General features: G+C 48.8%; 1 protein-coding gene across 3 annotated transcripts in view; it reads left to right on the top strand.

Annotated features, from left to right (window-relative positions):
* Positions 1 to 23,669, top strand: part of LOC110491172 (solute carrier organic anion transporter family member 4A1) — a 95,347-nt gene that overhangs the window by 47,602 nt on the left and 24,076 nt on the right. For all 3 annotated transcript variants that reach the window (XM_090203898.1, XM_090203895.1, XM_090203897.1), the window contains exons 3-5: positions 21,150 to 21,240; positions 22,105 to 22,226; positions 22,345 to 22,456. In XM_090203898.1, the coding sequence (XP_090060024.1) occupies positions 21,150 to 21,240; positions 22,105 to 22,226; positions 22,345 to 22,456 (325 nt within the window). The remainder of the gene's footprint in view (positions 1 to 21,149; positions 21,241 to 22,104; positions 22,227 to 22,344; positions 22,457 to 23,669) is intronic.

Raw genomic sequence — 23,669 nt, 5'->3', positions numbered from 1 at the left:
TATTGTGGTGGCTGACTGATACCGTATTGTGGTGGCTGACTGATACCGTGTTGTGGTGGCTGACTGATACCGTGTTGTGGTGGCTGACTGATACCGTATTGTGGTGGCTGACTGATACCGTGTTGTGGTGGCTGACTGATACCGTGTTGTGGTGGCTGACTGATACCGTGTTGTGGCGGCTGACTGATACCGTGTTGTGGCGGCTGACTGATACCGTGTTGTGGTGGCTGACTGATACCGTGTTGTGGTGGCTGACTGATACCGTGTTGTGGCGGCTGACTGATACCGTGTTGTGGTGGCTGACTGATACCGTGTTGTGGTGGCTGACTGATACCGTATTGTGGTGGCTGACTGATACCATGTTGTGGTGGCTGACTGATACCGTATTGTGGTGGCTGACTGATACCGTGTTGTGGTGGCTGACTGATACCGTGTTGTGGTGGCTGACTGATACCGTGTTGTGGTGGCTGACTGATACCGTATTGTGGTGGCTGACTGATACCGTGTTGTGGTGGCTGACTGATACCGTATTGTGGTGGCTGACTGATACCGTGTTGTGGTGGCTGACTGATACCGTGTCCTGGCAGTGTTTGTGGTGGCTGACTGATACCGTGTTGTGGTGGCTGACTTATACCGTGTTGTGGTGGCTGACTGATACCGTGTTGTGGCGGCTGACTGATACCGTGTTGTGGCGGCTGACTGATACCGTGTTGTGGTGGCTGACTGATACCGTGTTGTGGTGGCTGACTGATACCGTGTTGTGGTGGCTGACTGATACCGTGTTGTGGTGGCTGACTGATACCGTGTTGTGGCGGCTGACTGATACCGTGTTGTGGTGGCTGACTGATACCGTGTTGTGGTGGCTGACTGATACCGTATTGTGGTGGCTGACTGATACCATGTTGTGGTGGCTGACTGATACCGTATTGTGGTGGCTGACTGATACCGTGTTGTGGTGGCTGACTGATACCGTGTTGTGGTGGCTGACTGATACCGTGTTGTGGTGGCTGACTGATACCGTATTGTGGTGGCTGACTGATACCGTGTTGTGGTGGCTGACTGATACCGTGTTGTGGTGGCTGACTGATACCGTATTGTGGTGGCTGACTGATACCGTGTTGTGGTGGCTGACTGATACCGTATTGTGGTGGCTGACTGATACCGTGTTGTGGTGGCTGACTGATACCGTGTCCTGGCAGTGTTTGTGGTGGCTGACTGATACCGTGTTGTGGTGGCTGACTGATACCGTGTTGTGGTGGCTGACTGATACCGTGTTGTGGTGGCTGACTGATACCGTGTTGTGGTGGCTGACTGATACCGTGTTGTGGTGGCTGACTGATACCGTGCTGTGGTGGCTGACTGATACCATGTTGTGGCGGCTGACTGATACCATGTTGTGGTGGCTGACTGATACCGTGTTGTGGTGGCTGACTGATACCGTGTTGTGGTGACTGACTGATACCGTGTCCTGGCAGTGTTTGTGGTGGCTGACTGATACCGTGTTGTGGTGGCTGACTGATACCGTGTCCTGGCGGTGTTTGTGGTGGCTGACTGATACCGTGTACTGGCAGTGTTTGTGGCGGCTGACTGATACCGTGTGTGAATTATATCCTTGTGGTTTCATCTGCATTAGGTGTGTGTGGGTGGTCAAAGACCACAGACTGACACAGCAGCCACCAGAATGCTGTGAGACTGTCAGACAAGGGTAGAATGACAGGAAACAGGATGTGCAGATGAGAGCAGAGGCTGATTCATTGGTATGAGGGTCATTAGGCTGACTCACTAAACACACGCTTTAGATCTGAAATCATGCGTGTGGAGAGGATTGTAATCTAATGGATCGGAATGGCAATGTTTAACTCTAGAACAGTGACAGACTGTTTACACCCCTGTTGATTGGTTGTTGAATACAGTTGTTCAAATTGGATTGTGGGTAACATTATGTCATTATGTCTCCAACTGAACTCCAACAGACAAGTCCCAGAAACCCCTGCTACATCTGTTCTCTATTGAATCAGGCAATTTGACCATCCCTTAGACCTTCCCTGTCTTCCAATCAGCAGTTTCCCCACAGACGTCAATAATATGCCTTTGAATTGTGCCTCGCACCCCGCTATTTTCCTTTCAGAGGCAACAGAGGCAATAGAACACAATCACCATTTCAATGACCTCAGTGAGAACTCAGTGAATGGACTCGGTCTGTCTCTCTGTCTGTCTCTGTGAGCTTATTGATCAAAAATAAACAACTCATATACCGTGTTGTGGTGGCTGACTGATACCGTGTTGTGGTGGCTGACTGATACCGTATTGTGGTGGCTGACTGATACCGTGTTGTGGTGGCTGACTGATACCGTGTTGTGGTGGCTGACTGATACCGTGTTGTGGTGGCTGACTGATACCGTGTTGTGGTGGCTGACTGATACCGTGTTGTGGTGGCTGACTGATACCGTGTTGTGGTGGCTGACTGATACCGTGTTGTGGTGGCTGACTGATACCGTGTTGTGGCGGCTGACTGATACCGTGTTGTGGCGGCTGACTGATACCGTGTTGTGGTGGCTGACTGATACCGTGTTGTGGTGGCTGACTGATACCGTGTTGTGGTGGCTGACTGATACCGTGTTGTGGTGGCTGACTGATACCGTGTTGTGGTGGCTGACTGATACCGTGTTGTGGTGGCTGACTGATACCGTGTTGTGGCGGCTGACTGATACCGTGTTGTGGTGGCTGACTGATACCGTGTTGTGGTGGCTGACTGATACCGTGTTGTGGTGGCTGACTGATACCGTATTGTGGTGGCTGACTGATACCGTGTTGTGGTGGCTGACTGATACCGTATTGTGGTGGCTGACTGATACCGTGTTGTGGTGGCTGACTGATACCGTGTCCTGGCAGTGTTTGTGGTGGCTGACTGATACCGTGTTGTGGTGGCTGACTGATACCGTGTTGTGGTGGCTGACTGATACCGTGTTGTGGCGGCTGACTGATACCGTGTTGTGGCGGCTGACTGATACCGTGTTGTGGCGGCTGACTGATACCGTGTTGTGGTGGCTGACTGATACCGTGTTGTGGTGGCTGACTGATACCGTGTTGTGGTGGCTGACTGATACCGTGTTGTGGTGGCTGACTGATACCGTGTTGTGGCGGCTGACTGATACCGTGTTGTGGTGGCTGACTGATACCGTGTCCTGGCAGTGTTTGTGGTGGCTGACTGATACCGTGTTGTGGTGGCTGACTGATACCGTGTCCTGGCGGTGTTTGTGGTGGCTGACTGATACCGTGTACTGGCAGTGTTTGTGGCGGCTGACTGATACCGTGTGTGAATTATATCCTTGTGGTTTCATCTGCATTAGGTGTGTGTGGGTGGTCAAAGACCACAGACTGACACAGCAGCCACCAGAATGCTGTGAGACTGTCAGACAAGGGTAGAATGACAGGAAACAGGATGTGCAGATGAGAGCAGAGGCTGATTCATTGGTATGAGGGTCATTAGGCTGACTCACTAAACACACGCTTTAGATGTGAAATCATGCGTGTGGAGAGGATTGTAATCTAATGGATCGGAATGGCAATGTTTAACTCTAGAACAGTGACAGACTGTTTACACCCCTGTTGATTGGTTGTTGAATACAGTTGTTCAAATTGGATTGTGGGTAACATTATGTCATTATGTCTCCAACTGAACTCCAACAGACAAGTCCCAGAAACCCCTGCTACATCTGTTCTCTATTGAATCAGGCAATTTGACCATCCCTTAGACCTTCCCTGTCTTCCAATCAGCAGTTTCCCCACAGACGTCAATAATATGCCTTTGAATTGTGCCTCGCACCCCGCTATTTTCCTTTCAGAGGCAACAGAGGCAATAGAACACAATCACCATTTCAATGACCTCAGTGAGAACTCAGTGAATGGACTCGGTCTGTCTCTCTGTCTGTCTCTGTGAGCTTATTGATCAAAAATAAACAACTCATATACCGTGTTGTGGTGGCTGACTGATACCGTGTTGTGGTGGCTGACTGATACCGTATTGTGGTGGCTGACTGATACCGTGTTGTGGTGGCTGACTGATACCGTGTTGTGGTGGCTGACTGATACCGTGTTGTGGTGGCTGACTGATACCGTGTTGTGGTGGCTGACTGATACCGTGTTGTGGTGGCTGACTGATACCGTGTTGTGGTGGCTGACTGATACCGTGTTGTGGTGGCTGACTGATACCGTGTTGTGGCGGCTGACTGATACCGTGTTGTGGCGGCTGACTGATACCGTGTTGTGGTGGCTGACTGATACCGTGTTGTGGTGGCTGACTGATACCGTGTTGTGGTGGCTGACTGATACCGTGTTGTGGTGGCTGACTGATACCGTGTTGTGGCGGCTGACTGATACCGTGTTGTGGTGGCTGACTGATACCGTGTTGTGGTGGCTGACTGATACCGTATTGTGGTGGCTGACTGATACCATGTTGTGGTGGCTGACTGATACCGTATTGTGGTGGCTGACTGATACCGTGTTGTGGTGGCTGACTGATACCGTGTTGTGGTGGCTGACTGATACCGTGTTGTGGTGGCTGACTGATACCGTATTGTGGTGGCTGACTGATACCGTGTTGTGGTGGCTGACTGATACCGTGTTGTGGTGGCTGACTGATACCGTATTGTGGTGGCTGACTGATACCGTGTTGTGGTGGCTGACTGATACCGTATTGTGGTGGCTGACTGATACCGTGTTGTGGTGGCTGACTGATACCGTGTCCTGGCAATGATACAATGTTTCAATTAAATGTAAAAACAAAAATACAAGTGTACTGTGTCAAAGGACCTGTAAACTGCAGAGCACAGCTTGATTCTCATATGGTGTAGACTATGGTCTTACTACTCTTCTTCTCTCTGTGCTGCCGGCTGACTGATACCGTGTTGTGGTGGCTGACTGATACCGTGTTGTGGCGGCTGACTGATACCGTGTTGTGGTGGCTGACTGATACCGTGTTGTGGTGGCTGACTGATACCGTGTTGTGGTGGCTGACTGATACCGTGTTGTGGTGGCTGACTGATACCGTGTTGTGGTGGCTGACTGATACCGTGTTGTGGTGGCTGACTGATACCGTGTTGTGGTGGCTGACTGATACCGTGTTGTGGTGGCTGACTGATACCGTGTTGTGGTGGCTGACTGATACCGTGTTGTGGTGGCTGACTGATACCGTGTTGTGGTGGCTGACTGATACCGTGTTGTGGTGGCTGACTGATACCGTGTTGTGGTGGCTGACTGATACCGTGTTGTGGTGGCTGACTGATACCGTGTTGTGGTGGCTGACTGATACCGTGTTGTGGTGGCTGACTGATACCGTGTTGTGGCGGCTGACTGATACCGTGTTGTGGCGGCTGACTGATACCGTGTTGTGGTGGCTGACTGATACCGTGTTGTGGTGGCTGACTGATACCGTGTTGTGGTGGCTGACTGATACCGTGTTGTGGTGGCTGACTGATACCGTGTTGTGGCGGCTGACTGATACCGTGTTGTGGTGGCTGACTGATACCGTGTTGTGGTGGCTGACTGATACCGTATTGTGGTGGCTGACTGATACCATGTTGTGGTGGCTGACTGATACCGTATTGTGGTGGCTGACTGATACCGTGTTGTGGTGGCTGACTGATACCGTGTTGTGGTGGCTGACTGATACCGTGTTGTGGTGGCTGACTGATACCGTATTGTGGTGGCTGACTGATACCGTGTTGTGGTGGCTGACTGATACCGTGTTGTGGTGGCTGACTGATACCGTATTGTGGTGGCTGACTGATACCGTGTTGTGGTGGCTGACTGATACCGTATTGTGGTGGCTGACTGATACCGTGTTGTGGTGGCTGACTGATACCGTGTCCTGGCAATGATACAATGTTTCAATTAAATGTAAAAACAAAAATACAAGTGTACTGTGTCAAAGGACCTGTAAACTGCAGAGCACAGCTTGATTCTCATATGGTGTAGACTATGGTCTTACTACTCTTCTTCTCTCTGTGCTGCCGGCTGACTGATACCGTGTTGTGGTGGCTGACTGATACCGTGTTGTGGCGGCTGACTGATACCGTGTTGTGGTGGCTGACTGATACCGTGTTGTGGTGGCTGACTGATACCGTGTTGTGGTGGCTGACTGATACCGTGTTGTGGTGGCTGACTGATACCGTGTTGTGGTGGCTGACTGATACCGTGTTGTGGTGGCTGACTGATACCGTGTTGTGGTGGCTGACTGATACCGTGTTGTGGTGGCTGACTGATACCGTATTGTGGTGGCTGACTGATACCGTGTTGTGGTGGCTGACTGATACCGTGTTGTGGTGGCTGACTGATACCGTGTTGTGGTGGCTGACTGATACCGTGTTGTGGTGGCTGACTGATACCGTGTTGTGGTGGCTGACTGATACCGTGTTGTGGCGGCTGACTGATACCGTGTTGTGGTGGCTGACTGATACCGTGTTGTGGCGGCTGACTGATACCGTGTTGTGGCGGCTGACTGATACCGTGTTGTGGTGGCTGACTGATACCGTGTTGTGGTGGCTGACTGATACCGTGTTGTGGTGGCTGACTGATACCGTGTTGTGGTGGCTGACTGATACCGTGTTGTGGTGGCTGACTGATACCGTGTTGTGGTGGCTGACTGATACCGTGTTGTGGTGGCTGACTGATACCGTGTTGTGGTGGCTGACTGATACCGTATTGTGGTGGCTGACTGATACCATGTTGTGGTGGCTGACTGATACCGTATTGTGGTGGCTGACTGATACCGTGTTGTGGTGGCTGACTGATACCGTGTTGTGGTGGCTGACTGATACCGTGTTGTGGTGGCTGACTGATACCGTATTGTGGTGGCTGACTGATACCGTGTTGTGGTGGCTGACTGATGCCGTGTTGTGGTGGCTGACTTATACCGTATTGTGGTGGCTGACTGATACCGTGTTGTGGTGGCTGACTGATACCGTATTGTGGTGGCTGACTGATACCGTGTTGTGGTGGCTGACTGATACCGTGTCCTGGCAGTGTTTGTGGTGGCTGACTGATACCGTGTTGTGGTGGCTGACTGATACCGTGTTGTGGTGGCTGACTGATACCGTGTTGTGGCGGCTGACTGATACCGTGTTGTGGCGGCTGACTGATACCGTGTTGTGGCGGCTGACTGATACCGTGTTGTGGCGGCTGACTGATACCGTGTTGTGGTGGCTGACTGATACCGTGTTGTGGTGGCTGACTGATACCGTGTTGTGGTGGCTGACTGATACCGTGTTGTGGTGGCTGACTGATACCGTGTTGTGGCGGCTGACTGATACCATGTTGTGGTGGCTGACTGATACCGTGTTGTGGTGGCTGACTGATACCGTATTGTGGTGGCTGACTGATACCATGTTGTGGTGGCTGACTGATACCGTATTGTGGTGGCTGACTGATACCGTGTTGTGGTGGCTGACTGATACCGTGTTGTGGTGGCTGACTGATACCGTGTTGTGGTGGCTGACTGATACCGTATTGTGGTGGCTGACTGATACCGTGTTGTGGTGGCTGACTGATACCGTGTTGTGGTGGCTGACTGATACCGTATTGTGGTGGCTGACTGATACCGTGTTGTGGTGGCTGACTGATACCGTATTGTGGTGGCTGACTGATACCGTGTTGTGGTGGCTGACTGATACCGTATTGTGGTGGCTGACTGATACCGTGTTGTGGTGGCTGACTGATACCGTGTCCTGGCAGTGTTTGTGGTGGCTGACTGATACCGTGTTGTGGTGGCTGACTGATACCGTGTTGTGGTGGCTGACTGATACCGTGTTGTGGTGGCTGACTGATACCGTGTTGTGGTGGCTGACTGATACCGTGTTGTGGTGGCTGACTGATACCGTGCTGTGGTGGCTGACTGATACCATGTTGTGGCGGCTGACTGATACCATGTTGTGGTGGCTGACTGATACCGTGTTGTGGTGGCTGACTGATACCGTGTTGTGGTGACTGACTGATACCGTGTCCTGGCAGTGTTTGTGGTGGCTGACTGATACCGTGTTGTGGTGGCTGACTGATACCTTGTCCTGGCGGTGTTTGTGGTGGCTGACTGATACCGTGTACTGGCAGTGTTTGTGGCGGCTGACTGATACCGTGTGTGAATTATATCCTTGTGGTTTCATCTGCATTAGGTGTGTGTGGGTGGTCAAAGACCACAGACTGACACAGCAGCCACCAGAATGCTGTGAGACTGTCAGACAAGGGTAGAATGACAGGAAACAGGATGTGCAGATGAGAGCAGAGGCTGATTCATTGGTATGAGGGTCATTAGGCTGACTCACTAAACACACGCTTTAGATGTGAAATCATGCGTGTGGAGAGGATTGTAATCTAATGGATCGGAATGGCAATGTTTAACTCTAGAACAGTGACAGACTGTTTACACCCCTGTTGATTGGTTGTTGAATACAGTTGTTCAAATTGGATTGTGGGTAACATTATGTCATTATGTCTCCAACTGAACTCCAACAGACAAGTCCCAGAAACCCCTGCTACATCTGTTCTCTATTGAATCAGGCAATTTGACCATCCCTTAGACCTTCCCTGTCTTCCAATCAGCAGTTTCCCCACAGACGTCAATAATATGCCTTTGAATTGTGCCTCGCACCCCGCTATTTTCCTTTCAGAGGCAACAGAGGCAATAGAACACAATCACCATTTCAATGACCTCAGTGAGAACTCAGTGAATGGACTCGGTCTGTCTCTCTGTCTGTCTCTGTGAGCTTATTGATCAAAAATAAACAACTCATATGAAAACCAAACTTATCAAAGTAGGAACAATGAGTTCTTTTAACCCGGGTTGAGGCAGGAACAATTGTATTTTATGTATTAAGGATCTCTATTACCTGTTGCCAAGGCAGCAGCTACTCTTCCTGGGGCCCAGCAACATTCAGGCAGTTATAGACCGTTTAACATGTTTCATACCACATATCTACATCACATTAAGTGTGTTCCCTCAGACCACTACTCTACTACCACATATCTACAACACATTAAGTGTGTTCCCTCAGACCACTACTCTACTACCACATATCTACAACACATTAAGTGTGTTCCCTCAGACCACTACTCTACTACCACATATCTACAACACATTAAGTGTGTTCCCTCAGACCACTACTACCACATATCTACAACACATTAAGTGTGTTCCCTCAGACCACTACTCTACTACCACATATCTACAACACATTAAGTGTGTTCCCTCAGACCACTACTCTACTACCACATATCTACAACACATTAAGTGTGTTCCCTCAGACCACTACTCTACTACCACATATCTACATCACATTAAGTGTGTTCCCACAGTCCACTACTCTACAACACATTAAGTGTGTTCCCTCAGACCACTACTCTACTACCACATATCTACATCACATTAAGTGTGTTCCCTCAGACCACTACTACCACATATCTACATCACATTAAGTGTGTTCCCTCAGACCACTACTCTACTACCACATATCTACATCACATTAAGTGTGTTCCCTCAGACCACTACTACCACATATCTACAACACATTAAGTGTGTTCCCTCAGACCACTACTCTACTACCACATATCTACATCACATTAAGTGTGTTCCCTCAGACCACTACTACCACATATCTACATCACATTAAGTGTGTTCCCTCAGACCACTACTACCACATATCTACATCACATTAAGTGTGTTCCCTCAGACCACTACTCTACTACCACATATCTACAACACAGTGTGTTCCCTCAGACCACTACTCTACTACCACAGTGTGTTCCCTCAGACCACTACTCTACTACCACAGTGTGTTCCCTCAGACCACTACTCTACTACCACAGTGTTTTCCCTCAGACCACTACTCTACTACCACAGTGTGTTCCCTCAGACCACTACTCTACTACCACATATCTACAACACAGTGTGTTCCCTCAGACCACTACTCTACTACCACAGTGTGTTCCCTCAGACCACTACTCTACTACCACATATCTACAACACATTAAGTGTGTTCCCTCAGGCCACTACTACCACATATCTACAACACATTAAGTGTGTTCCCTCAGACCACTACTCTACTACCACATATCTACAACACAGTGTGTTCCCTCAGACCACTACTCTACTACCACAGTGTGTTCCCTCAGACCACTACTCTACTACCACAGTGTGTTCCCTCAGACCACTACTCTACTACCACAGTGTTTTCCCTCAGACCACTACTCTACTACCACAGTGTGTTCCCTCAGACCACTACTACCACAGTGTGTTCCCTCAGACCACTACTCTACTACCACAGTGTTTTCCCTCAGACCACTACTCTACTACACAGTGTGTTCCCTCAGACCACTACTCTACTACCACAGTGTGTTCCCTCAGACCACTACTCTACTACCACAGTGTGTTCCCTCAGACCACTACTCTACTACCACAGTGTGTTCCCTCAGACCACTACTCTACTACCACAGTGTGTTCCCTCAGACCACTACTCTACTACCACAGTGTGTTCCCTCAGACCACTACTCTACTACCACAGTGTGTTCCCTCAGACCACTACTCTAGTACCATAGTGTGTTCCCTCAGACCACTACTCTACTACCACAGTATGTTCCCTCAGACCACTACTCTACTACACAGTGTGTTCCCTCAGACCACTACTACCACAGTGTGTTCCCTCAGACAACTACTCTACTACCACAGTGTGTTCCCTCAGACCACTACTCTACTACCACATATCTACAACACAGTGTGTTCCCTCAGACCACTACTACCACATATCTACAATACATTAAGTGTGTTCCCTCAGACCACTACTCTACTACCACATATCTACAACACAGTGTGTTCCCTCAGACCACTACTACCACATATCTACAACACATTAAGTGTGTTCCCTCAGGCCACTACTACCACATATCTACAACACATTAAGTGTGTTCCCTCAGACCACTACTCTACTACTACATATCTACAACACATTAAGTGTGTTCCCTCAGACCACTACTACCACAGTGTGTTCCCTCAGACCACTACTCTACTACCACAGTGTGTTCCCTCAGACCACTACTACCACAGTGTGTTCCCTCAGACCACTACTCTACTACCACAGTGTGTTCCCTCAGACCACTACTCTACTACCACAGTGTGTTCCCTCAGACCACTACTCTACTACCACAGTGTGTTCCCTCAGACCACTACTCTACTACCACAGTGTTTTCCCTCAGACCACTACTCTACTACCACAGTGTGTTCCCTCAGACCACTACTACCACAGTGTGTTCCCTCAGACCACTACTCTACTACCACAGTGTTTTCCCTCAGACCACTACTCTACTACACAGTGTGTTCCCTCAGACCACTACTCTACTACCACAGTGTGTTCCCTCAGACCACTACTCTACTACCACAGTGTGTTCCCTCAGACCACTACTCTACTACCACAGTGTGTTCCCTCAGACCACTACTCTACTACCACAGTGTGTTCCCTCAGACCACTACTCTACTACCACAGTGTGTTCCCTCAGACCACTACTCTACTACCACAGTGTGTTCCCTCAGACCACTACTCTAGTACCATAGTGTGTTCCCTCAGACCACTACTCTACTACCACAGTATGTTCCCTCAGACCACTACTCTACTACACAGTGTGTTCCCTCAGACCACTACTACCACAGTGTGTTCCCTCAGACAACTACTCTACTACCACAGTGTGTTCCCTCAGACCACTACTCTACTACCACATATCTACAACACAGTGTGTTCCCTCAGACCACTACTACCACATATCTACAATACATTAAGTGTGTTCCCTCAGACCACTACTCTACTACCACATATCTACAACACAGTGTGTTCCCTCAGACCACTACTACCACATATCTACAACACATTAAGTGTGTTCCCTCAGGCCACTACTACCACATATCTACAACACATTAAGTGTGTTCCCTCAGACCACTACTCTACTACTACATATCTACAACACATTAAGTGTGTTCCCTCAGACCACTACTACCACAGTGTGTTCCCTCAGACCACTACTCTACTACCACAGTGTGTTCCCTCAGACCACTACTACCACAGTGTGTTCCCTCAGACCACTACTCTACTACCACAGTGTGTTCCCTCAGACCACTACTCTACTACCACAGTGTTTTCCCTCAGACCACTACTCTACTACACAGTGTGTTCCCTCAGACCACTACTCTACTACCACAGTGTGTTCCCTCAGACCACTACTACCACAGTGTGTTCCCTCAGACCACTACTCTACTACCACAGTGTTTTACCTCAGACCACTACTCTACTACACAGTGTGTTCCCTCAGACCACTACTCTACTACCACAGTGTGTTCCCTCAGACCACTACTACCACAGTGTGTTCCCTCAGACCACTACTCTACTACCACAGTGTGTTCCCTCAGACCACTACTCTACTACCACAGTGTGTTCCCTCAGACCACTACTCTACTACCACAGTGTGTTCCCTCAGACCACTACTCTACTACCACAGTGTGTTCCCTCAGACCACTACTCTACTACCACAGTGTGTTCCCTCAGACCACTACTCTAGTACCATAGTGTGTTCCCTCAGACCACTACTCTACTACCACAGTATGTTCCCTCAGACCACTACTCTACTACACAGTGTGTTCCCTCAGACCACTACTACCACAGTGTGTTCCCTCAGACAACTACTCTACTACCACAGTGTGTTCCCTCAGACCACTACTCTACTACCACATATCTACAACACAGTGTGTTCCCTCAGACCACTACTACCACATATCTACAATACATTAAGTGTGTTCCCTCAGACCACTACTCTACTACCACATATCTACAACACAGTGTGTTCCCTCAGACCACTACTACCACATATCTACAACACATTAAGTGTGTTCCCTCAGGCCACTACTACCACATATCTACAACACATTAAGTGTGTTCCCTCAGACCACTACTCTACTACTACATATCTACAACACATTAAGTGTGTTCCCTCAGACCACTACTACCACAGTGTGTTCCCTCAGACCACTACTCTACTACCACAGTGTGTTCCCTCAGACCACTACTACCACAGTGTGTTCCCTCAGACCACTACTCTACTACCACAGTGTGTTCCCTCAGACCACTACTCTACTACCACAGTGTTTTCCCTCAGACCACTACTCTACTACACAGTGTGTTCCCTCAGACCACTACTCTACTACACAGTGTGTTCCCTCAGACCACTACTCTACTACCACAGTGTGTTCCCTCAGACCACTACTCTACTACCACAGTGTGTTCCCTCAGACCACTACTCTACTACCACAGTGTGTTCCCTCAGACCACTACTCTACTACCACAGTGTGTTCCCTCAGACCACTACTCTACTACCACAGTGTTTTCCCTCAGACCACTACTCTACTACCACAGTGTGTTCCCTCAGACCACTACTCTAGTACCATAGTGTGTTCCCTCAGACCACTACTCTACTACCACAGTATGTTCCCTCAGACCACTACTCTACTACACAGTGTGTTCCCCCAGACCACTACTACCACAGTGTGTTCCCTCAGACAACTACTCTACTACCACAGTGTGTTCCCTCAGACCACTACTCTACTACCACAGTGTGTTCCCTCAGACCACTACTCTACTACCACAGTGTGTTCCCTCAGACCACTACTCTACTACCACAGTGTGTTCCCTCAGACCACTACTCTACTACCACAGTGTGTTCCCTCAGACCACTACTCTACTACCACAGTGTGTTCCCTCAGACCACTACTCTACTACCACAGTGTGTTCCCTCAGACCACTACTCTACTACCACAGTGTGTTCCCTCAGACCACTACTCTACTACCACAGTGTGTTCCCTCAGACCACTACTCTACTACCACAGTGTGTTCCCTCAGACCACTACTCTACAACACAGTGTGTTCCCTCAGACCACTACTCTACTACCACAGTGTGTTCCCTCAGACCACTACTCTACTACCACAGTGTGTTCCCTCAGACCACTACTCTACTACCACAGTGTGTTCCCTCAGACCACTACTCTACTACACAGTGTGTTCCCTCAGACCACTACTACCACAGTGTGTTCCCTCAGACCACTACTCTACTACCACAGTGTGTTCCCTCAGACCACTACTCTACTACCACAGTGTGTTCCCTCAGACCACTACTACCACAGTGTGTTCCCTCAGACCACTACTCTACTACCACAGTGTTTTCCCTCAGACCACTACTCTACTACACAGTGTGTTCCCTCAGACCACTACTCTACTACCACAGTGTGTTCCCTCAGACCACTACTACCACAGTGTGTTCCCTCAGACCACTACTCTACTACCACAGTGTGTTCCCTCAGACCACTACTCTACTACCACAGTGTGTTCCCTCAGACCACTACTCTACTACCATAGTGTGTTCCCTCAGACCACTACTCTACTACCACAGTGTGTTCCCTCAGACCACTACTCTACTACCACAGTGTGTTCCCTCAGACCACTACTCTACTACCACAGTGTGTTCCCTCAGACCACTACTCTACTACCACAGTGTGTTCCCTCAGACCACTACTCTACTACCACAGTGTGTTCCCTCAGACCACTACTCTACTACACAGTGTGTTCCCTCAGACCACTACTACCACAGTGTGTTCCCTCAGACCACTACTCTACTACCACAGTGTGTTCCCTCAGACCACTACTACCACAGTGTGTTCCCTCAGACCACTACTCTACTACCACAGTGTTTTCCCTCAGACCACTACTCTACTACACAGTGTGTTCCCTCAGACCACTACTCTACTACCACAGTGTGTTCCCTCAGACCACTACTCTACTACCACAGTGTGTTCCCTCAGACCACTACTCTACTACCACAGTGTGTTCCCTCAGACCACTACTCTACTACCACAGTGTGTTCCCTCAGACCACTACTCTACTACCACAGTGTGTTCCCTCAGACCACTACTCTACTACCACAGTGTGTTCCCTCAGACCACTACTCTACTACCACAGTGTGTTCCCTCAGACCACTACTCTACTACCATAGTGTGTTCCCTCAGACCACTACTCTACTACCACAGTATGTTCCCTCAGACCACTACTCTACTACACAGTGTGTTCCCTCAGACCACTACTACCACAGTGTGTTCCCTCAGACAACTACTCTACTACCACAGTGTGTTCCCTCAGACCACTACTCTACTACCACAGTGTGTTCCCTCAGACCACTACTCTACTACCACAGTGTGTTCCCTCAGACCACTACTCTACTACCACAGTGTGTTCCCTCAGACCACTACTCTACTACCACAGTGTGTTCCCTCAGACCACTACTCTACTACACAGTGTGTTCCCTCAGACCACTACTCTACTACACAGTGTGTTCCCTCAGACCACTACTCTACTACCACAGTGTGTTCCCTCAGACCACTACTCTACTACACAGTGTGTTCCCTCAGACCACTACTCTACTACACAGTGTGTTCCCTCAGGCCACTACTCTACTACCACAGTGTGTTCCCTCAGACCACTACTCTACTACCACAGTGTGTTCCCTCAGACCACTACTACCACAGTGTGTTCCCTCAGACCACTACTCTACTACCACAGTGTTTTCCCTCAGACCACTACTCTACTACACAGTGTGTTCCCTCAGACCACTACTCTACTACCACAGTGTGTTCCCTCAGACCACTACTACCACAGTGTGTTCCCTCAGACCACTACTCTACTACCACAGTGTGTTCCCTCAGACCACTACTCTACTACCACAGTGTGTTCCCTCAGACCACTACTCTACTACCACAGTGTGTTCCCTCAGACCACTACTCTACTACCACAGTGTGTTCCCTCAGACCACTACTCTACTACCACAGTGTGTTCCCTCAGACCACTACTCTACTACCACAGTGTGTTCCCTCAGACCACTACTCTACAACACAGTGTGTTCCCTCAGACCACTACTCTACTACCACAGTGTGTTCCCTCAGACCACTACTCTACTACACAGTGTGTTCCCTCAGACCACTACTCTACTACACAGTGTGTTCCCTCAGGCCACTACTCTACTACCACAGTGTGTTCCCTCAGACCACTACTCTACTACCACAGTGTGTTCCCTCAGACCACTACTACCACAGTGTGTTCCCTCAGACCACTACTCTACTACCACAGTGTTTTCCCTCAGACCACTACTCTACTACACAGTGTGTTCCCTCAGACCACTACTCTACTACCACAGTGTGTTCCCTCAGACCACTACTACCACAGTGTGTTCCCTCAGACCACTACTCTACTACCACAGTGTGTTCCCTCAGACCACTACTCTACTACCACAGTGTGTTCCCTCAGACCACTACTCTACTACCACAGTGTGTTCCCTCAGACCACTACTCTACTACCACTGTGTGTTCCCTCAGACCACTACTCTATTACCACAGTGTGTTCCCTCAGACCACTACTCTACTACCACAGTGTGTTCCCTCAGACCACTACTCTACTACCACAGTGTGTTCCCTCAGACCACTACTCTACAACACAGTGTGTTCCCTCAGACCACTACTCTACTACCACAGTGTGTTCCCTCAGACCACTACTCTACTACCACAGTGTGTTCCCTCAGACCACTACTCTACTACCACAGTGTGTTCCCTCAGACCACTACTCTACTACACAGTGTGTTCCCTCAGACCACTACTACCACAGTGTGTTCCCTCAGACCACTACTCTACTACCACAGTGTGTTCCCTCAGACCACTACTCTACTACCACAGTGTGTTCCCTCAGACCACTACTACCACAGTGTGTTCCCTCAGACCACTACTCTACTACCACAGTGTTTTCCCTCAGACCACTACTCTACTACACAGTGTGTTCCCTCAGACCACTACTCTACTACCACAGTGTGTTCCCTCAGACCACTACTACCACAGTGTGTTCCCTCAGACCACTACTCTACTACCACAGTGTGTTCCCTCAGACCACTACTCTACTACCACAGTGTGTTCCCTCAGACCACTACTCTACTACCACAGTGTGTTCCCTCAGACCACTACTCTACTACCACAGTGTGTTCCCTCAGACCACTACTCTATTACCACAGTGTGTTCCCTCAGACCACTACTCTACTACCACAGTGTGTTCCCTCAGACCACTACTCTACTACCACAGTGTGTTCCCTCAGACCACTACTCTACAACACAGTGTGTTCCCTCAGACCACTACTCTACTACCACAGTGTGTTCCCTCAGACCACTACTCTACTACCACAGTGTGTTCCCTCAGACCACTACTCTACTACCACAGTGTGTTCCCTCAGACCACTACTCTACTACACAGTGTGTTCCCTCAGACCACTACTACCACAGTGTGTTCCCTCAGACCACTACTCTACTACCACAGTGTGTTCCCTCAGACCACTACTCTACTACCACAGTGTGTTCCCTCAGACCACTACTACCACAGTGTGTTCCCTCAGACCACTACTCTACTACCACAGTGTTTTCCCTCAGACCACTACTCTACTACACAGTGTGTTCCCTCAGACCACTACTCTACTACCACAGTGTGTTCCCTCAGACCACTACTACCACAGTGTGTTCCCTCAGACCACTACTCTACTACCACAGTGTGTTCCCTCAGACCACTACTCTACTACCACAGTGTGTTCCCTCAGACCACTACTCTACTACCATAGTGTGTTCCCTCAGACCACTACTCTACTACCACAGTATGTTCCCTCAGACCACTACTCTACTACACAGTGTGTTCCCTCAGACCACTACTACCACAGTGTGTTCCCTCAGACAACTACTCTACTACCACAGTGTGTTCCCTCAGACCACTACTCTACTACCACAGTGTGTTCCCTCAGACCACTACTCTACTACCACAGTGTGTTCCCTCAGACCACTACTCTACTACCACAGTGTGTTCCCTCAGACCACTACTCTACTACCACAGTGTGTTCCCTCAGACCACTACTCTACTACACAGTGTGTTCCCTCAGACCACTACTCTACTACACAGTGTGTTCCCTCAGACCACTACTCTACTACCACAGTGTGTTCCCTCAGACCACTACTACCACAGTGTGTTCCCTCAGACCACTACTCTACTACCACAGTGTGTTCCCTCAGACCACTACTCTACTACCACAGTGTGTTCCCTCAGACCACTACTCTACTACCATAGTGTGTTCCCTCAGACCACTACTCTACTACCACAGTGTGTTCCCTCAGACCACTACTCTACTACCACAGTGTGTTCCCTCAGACCACTACTCTACTACCACAGTGTGTTCCCTCAGACCACTACTCTACTACCACAGTGTGTTCCCTCAGACCACTACTCTACTACCACAGTGTTTTCCCTCAGACCACTACTCTACTACCACAGTGTGTTCCCTCAGACCACTACTCTACTACCACAGTGTGTTCCCTCAGACCACTACTCTACTACCACAGTGTGTTCCCTCAGACCACTACTCTACTACACAGTGTGTTCCCTCAGACCACTACTCTACTACCACAGTGTGTTCCCTCAGACCACTACTCTACTACCACAGTGTGTTCCCTCAGACCACTACTACCACAGTGTGTTCCCTCAGACCACTACTCTACTACCACAGTGTGTTCCCTCAGACCACTACTCTACTACACAGTGTGTTCCCTCAGACCACTACTCTACTACCACAGTGTGTTCCCTCAGACCACTACTACCACAGTGTGTTCCCTCAGACCACTACTCTACTACCACAGTGTGTTCCCTCAGACCACTACTCTACTACCACAGTGTGTTCCCTCAGACCACTACTCTACTACCATAGTGTGTTCCCTCAGACCACTACTCTACTACCACAGTATGTTCCCTCAGACCACTACTCTACTACACAGTGTGTTCCCTCAGACCACTACTACCACAGTGTGTTCCCTCAGACAACTACTCTACTACCACAGTGTGTTCCCTCAGACCACTACTCTACTACCACAGTGTGTTCCCTCAGACCACTACTCTACTACCACAGTGTGTTCCCTCAGACCACTACTCTACTGCCACAGTGTGTTCCCTCAGACCACTACTCTACTACCACAGTGTGTTCCCTCAGACCACTACTCTACTACACAGTGTGTTCCCTCAGACCACTACTCTACTACACAGTGTGTTCCCTCAGACCACTACTCTACTACCACAGTGTGTTCCCTCAGACCACTACTCTACTACACAGTGTGTTCCCTCAGACCACTACTCTACTACACAGTGTGTTCCCTCAGGCCACTACTCTACTACCACAGTGTGTTCCCTCAGACCACTACTCTACTACCACAGTGTGTTCCCTCAGACCACTACTCTACTACCACAGTGTGTTCCCTCAGACCACTACTCTACTACCACAGTGTGTTCCCTCAGACCACTACTCTACTACCACAGTGTGTTCCCTCAGACCACTACTCTACTACCACAGTGTGTTCCCTCAGACCACTACTCTACTACCACAGTGTGTTCCCTCAGACCACTACTCTACTACCACAGTGTGTTCCCTCAGACCACTACTCTACTACCACAGTGTGTTCCCTCAGACCACTACTCTACAACACAGTGTGTTCCCTCAGACCACTACTCTACTACCACAGTGTGTTCCCTCAGACCACTACTCTACTACCACAGTGTGTTCCCTCAGACCACTACTCTACTACCACAGTGTGTTCCCTCAGACCACTACTCTACTACCACAGTGTGTTCCCTCAGACCACTACTCTACTACACAGTGTGTTCCCTCAGACCACTACACTACTACCACAGTGTGTTCCCTCAGACCACTACTCTACTACACAGTGTGTTCCCTCAGACCACTACTCTACTACCACAGTGTGTTCCCTCAGACCACTACTCTACTACCACAGTGTGTTCCCTCAGACCACTACTCTACTACCACAGTGTGTTCCCTCAGACCACTACTCTACTACCACAGTGTGTTCCCTCAGACCACTACTCTACTACCACAGTGTGTTCCCTCAGACCACTACTCTACTACCACAGTGTGTTCCCTCAGACCACTACTCTACTACCACAGTGTGTTCCCTCAGACCACTACTACCACAGTGTGTTCCCTCAGACCACTACTCTACTACCACAGTGTGTTCCCTCAGACCACTACTCTACTACCACAGTGTGTTCCCTCAGACCACTACTCTACTACCACAGTGTGTTCCCTCAGACCACTACTCTACTACCACAGTGTGTTCCCTCAGACTACATCTCTACAATACATGTACACATGGATTTTGTTTTCTAGATATTAGCTGTTTTTTTATCTGATTCTAGTGCTGGCATCAGTTACCTGATGTGGCATGTAGTCATGGCTCTATGTGGTACTGTGGAACAGAGTTCCATGTAGTCATGGCTCTATGTGGTACTGTGGTTCCATGTAGTCATGGCTCTATGTGGTACTGTGGAACATAGTTCCATGTAGTCATTGCTCTGTGTAGTACTGTACGCCTCCCATTGTCTATTCTGGACTTGGGGACTGAACCTCTGGTGGCATGTCTTGTGGGGTATGCATGGGTGTCCGAGCTGTGTGCCAGTCATTTAAACAGACAGCTCAGTGCTTTCAACATTTCAACAATACCTCTCATAAATACAAGTAGTGATGAAGTCAGTCTCTCCTCCACTTAGAGTCAGGAGAGATTGACATGCATATTAGTAATGTTAGCTCTCTGTGTACATCCAAGGGCCAGTCCTGCTGCCCTGTTCTGAGCCGGTTGTAATTTTCTGAGGTCCCTCTTAGTGGCACCAGACCACATGACTGAACAGTAGTCCAGGTGTGACAAAACTAGGGCCTGCAGGACCTGCCTTGTTGCTGTTAAGAATGTAGAGTAGCACTTTATTATGGACAGACTTCTCCCCATCTTAGCTACTGGTGTATCAATATGTTTTGACCATGACAGTTTTACAATCCAGAGTTACTCCAAGCAGTTTAGTCACCAGATTATTTATTACAAGATTTAGTTGAGGTTAAGGGTTTAGTGAATGATTTGTCCCAATTACAATGCTTTTAGTAACAATGAGGGGATGTAGGAAGACCCTAACTGAAGCTCTTTTCTGGTCTCTGTCTGTCTGGCTCCTCAGGGATCTTCTATACAGCAGCCATCGTGGGCCCAGCTGCAGGGTATCTTCTAGGAGGATACTTCCTCAACATCTACACAGAGATCCACATGACGTGAGTACCTCTGTCTGTCTGCCTCCACGTACCATACCTCTTGACTCAGCTCAGAGGAACAGCTTCTTAATGCGTCTGTATTTACCGGATCTGATTCAGCTGGACCCATAGACTATAAAAATTATTTCACCTTAAAAGGGGAAATGTGTTCCTACAGCTATACAATAGCCTCCAGCCACCCTAGTCACAGACTGTTGTTTTGGGCGCATGTGACAAACAACATTTGATTTGATTTGAGTGGCAATTCTACAGATATACAATACTACCCTCTAGTGGCCATTCTACAAATATACAATACCTCCCTCTAGTGGCCATTCTACAGATATACAATTACTACCCTCTAGTGGCCATTCTACAAATATACAATACCTCCCTCTAGTGGCCATTCTACAGATATACAATTACTACCCTCTAGTGGCCATTCTACAGATATACAATTACTACCCTCTATTGGCCATTCTGCAGATATTCAATACTACCCTCTAGTGGCCATTCTACAAATATACAATACTACCCTCTAGTGGCCATTCTACAGATATACAATACTACTCTCTAGTGGCCATTCTACAAATATACAATACTACCCTCTAGTGGCCATTCTACAGATATACAATACCTCCCTCTAGTGGCCATTCTACAGATATACAATACCTCCCTCTAGTGGCCATTCTACAGATATACAATACCTCCCTCTAGTGGCCATTCTACAGATATACAATACTACCCTCTAGTGGTCCTTTTCAGTGTAACATTTACTAATAATTCTCAATAAATAAGCCAAAGCTCTCGACTTCATTATTGTCCATCTCGCAACTTTTTGTCCTCTTCGTCATATCTTCTTCTGTGCCCCTTCCCTGTGTGTAGGACGGAGCTGACTCCAGAGAACCCTCTGTGGGTGGGGGCCTGGTGGATTGGCTTCCTGGCAGGAGGCGCAGCAGGGCTGGTCGTCGCCCTGCCCATCCTGGGTTACCCACGCCAACTACCAGGTTACTGACCAACTTAATGTCACTTCACCAACACCACAGAACCCAACACATCCCAATGAGATCAGTCTTTGACATCAACATATATATCTGTATTTTTGTCCCCCCTTTCTCTGTCCAGGCTCTCAGAAGTATGTGGCCATGCGTGTGTCTGAGACCCACCAGCTGAAAGATGGCAGTCAGGCCAGTGCATCAGACCCTCAGTTTGGGAAGTCAGTGAAAGACATGCCCAGGTACAGTAGGTGACCCTACCCTCTACGATACAGAAGGAGCCAGGCCTTCCACTCTCCTTCTCTATTTATTAACTCACACCATAACACTGACAGATGGATTCAATCAGCTAACGTTAACTAACTCACGTTTGTACATCGCGCTGGATTCGTACAATTGACCTTATTTTAGATCAACTGTAATATCAATACCGTTGTAAAGCACAATTTCTCCCCATTTCCAACAAAACTTGGGCTCAGAAAGCAGACTGATTCTCCATGGCAACAGGGGATTAGTGAGAGGAAACAGGACAAAGACTACATTGTTGTTACATAACATGGTAGTCAAGTGTCTCGGAGTAGGAGGGCTGATCTAGGATCTGTCTGAATCAGCTTACAGTACTACAAAAATTGTTCCAAAAGGTTTCTGTGGCTGTCCCCATAGGAGAACCCTTTTTGTTGCCAGGTATAACTCTGTTGGGTTCTACCTGGAACCAAAAGGGTTTCTTCAAAGGGTTCTCCTATGGGGATAGCCAAATAACCCTTTTTGGTTCTAGAAAGCAAATAGTTTTCTAAGAGTGTATTCGTGTACAGTATATTTTAAAGGCGAAAGTTATTGTGGATCAGCTCTCTGAGATGTTGTGGATACGGGCCCAGGTCTCAGCGTTAGAGATTATGGATGAGCTTTACTTTAATTAAGAACTGAAGATCTTACTAAGGAAATAACCCCACTCTCTCTCTCTCTCTCTCTCTCTCTTTCGCTCTCTCTCTCTCTCTCTCTCTTTCACTCTCCCTTCTCTCTCTCTCTCTCTCTCTCTCTCTCTCTCTCTCTCTCTCTCTCACTCTCTCCCTTCTCTCTCTTTCACTCTCCCTTCTCTCTCTCTCTCTCTCTTTCACTCTCCCTTCTCGCTCGCTCTCTCTCTTTCACTCTCCCTTCTCGCTCTCTCTTTCACTCTCCCTTCTCGCTCTCTCTCTCTCTCTTTCACTCTCCCTTCTCACTCTCTTTCTCTCGCTCTCTTTCTCTCTCTCTCTTTCACTCTCGCTTCTCGCTCTCGTTCTCTCTCTCTTTCACTCTCCCTTCTCGCTCTCTTTCTCTCTTTCACTCTCCCTTCTCTCTCTCTCTCTCTTTCACTCTCCCTTCTCTCGCTCTCTTTCACTCTCCCTTCTCTCGCTCTCTTTCATTCTCGCTCTCTCTCTTTCACTCTCCCTTCTCGCTCTCTTTCTCTCTCTCTTTCAC

Source organism: Oncorhynchus mykiss, chromosome 16 (genome assembly GCF_057628025.1).
Source record: "Oncorhynchus mykiss isolate SJ-2025 chromosome 16, ASM5762802v1, whole genome shotgun sequence".
Taxonomy (NCBI): domain Eukaryota; kingdom Metazoa; phylum Chordata; class Actinopteri; order Salmoniformes; family Salmonidae; genus Oncorhynchus; species Oncorhynchus mykiss.
This window is presented reverse-complemented; position numbering and strand designations above follow the sequence as displayed.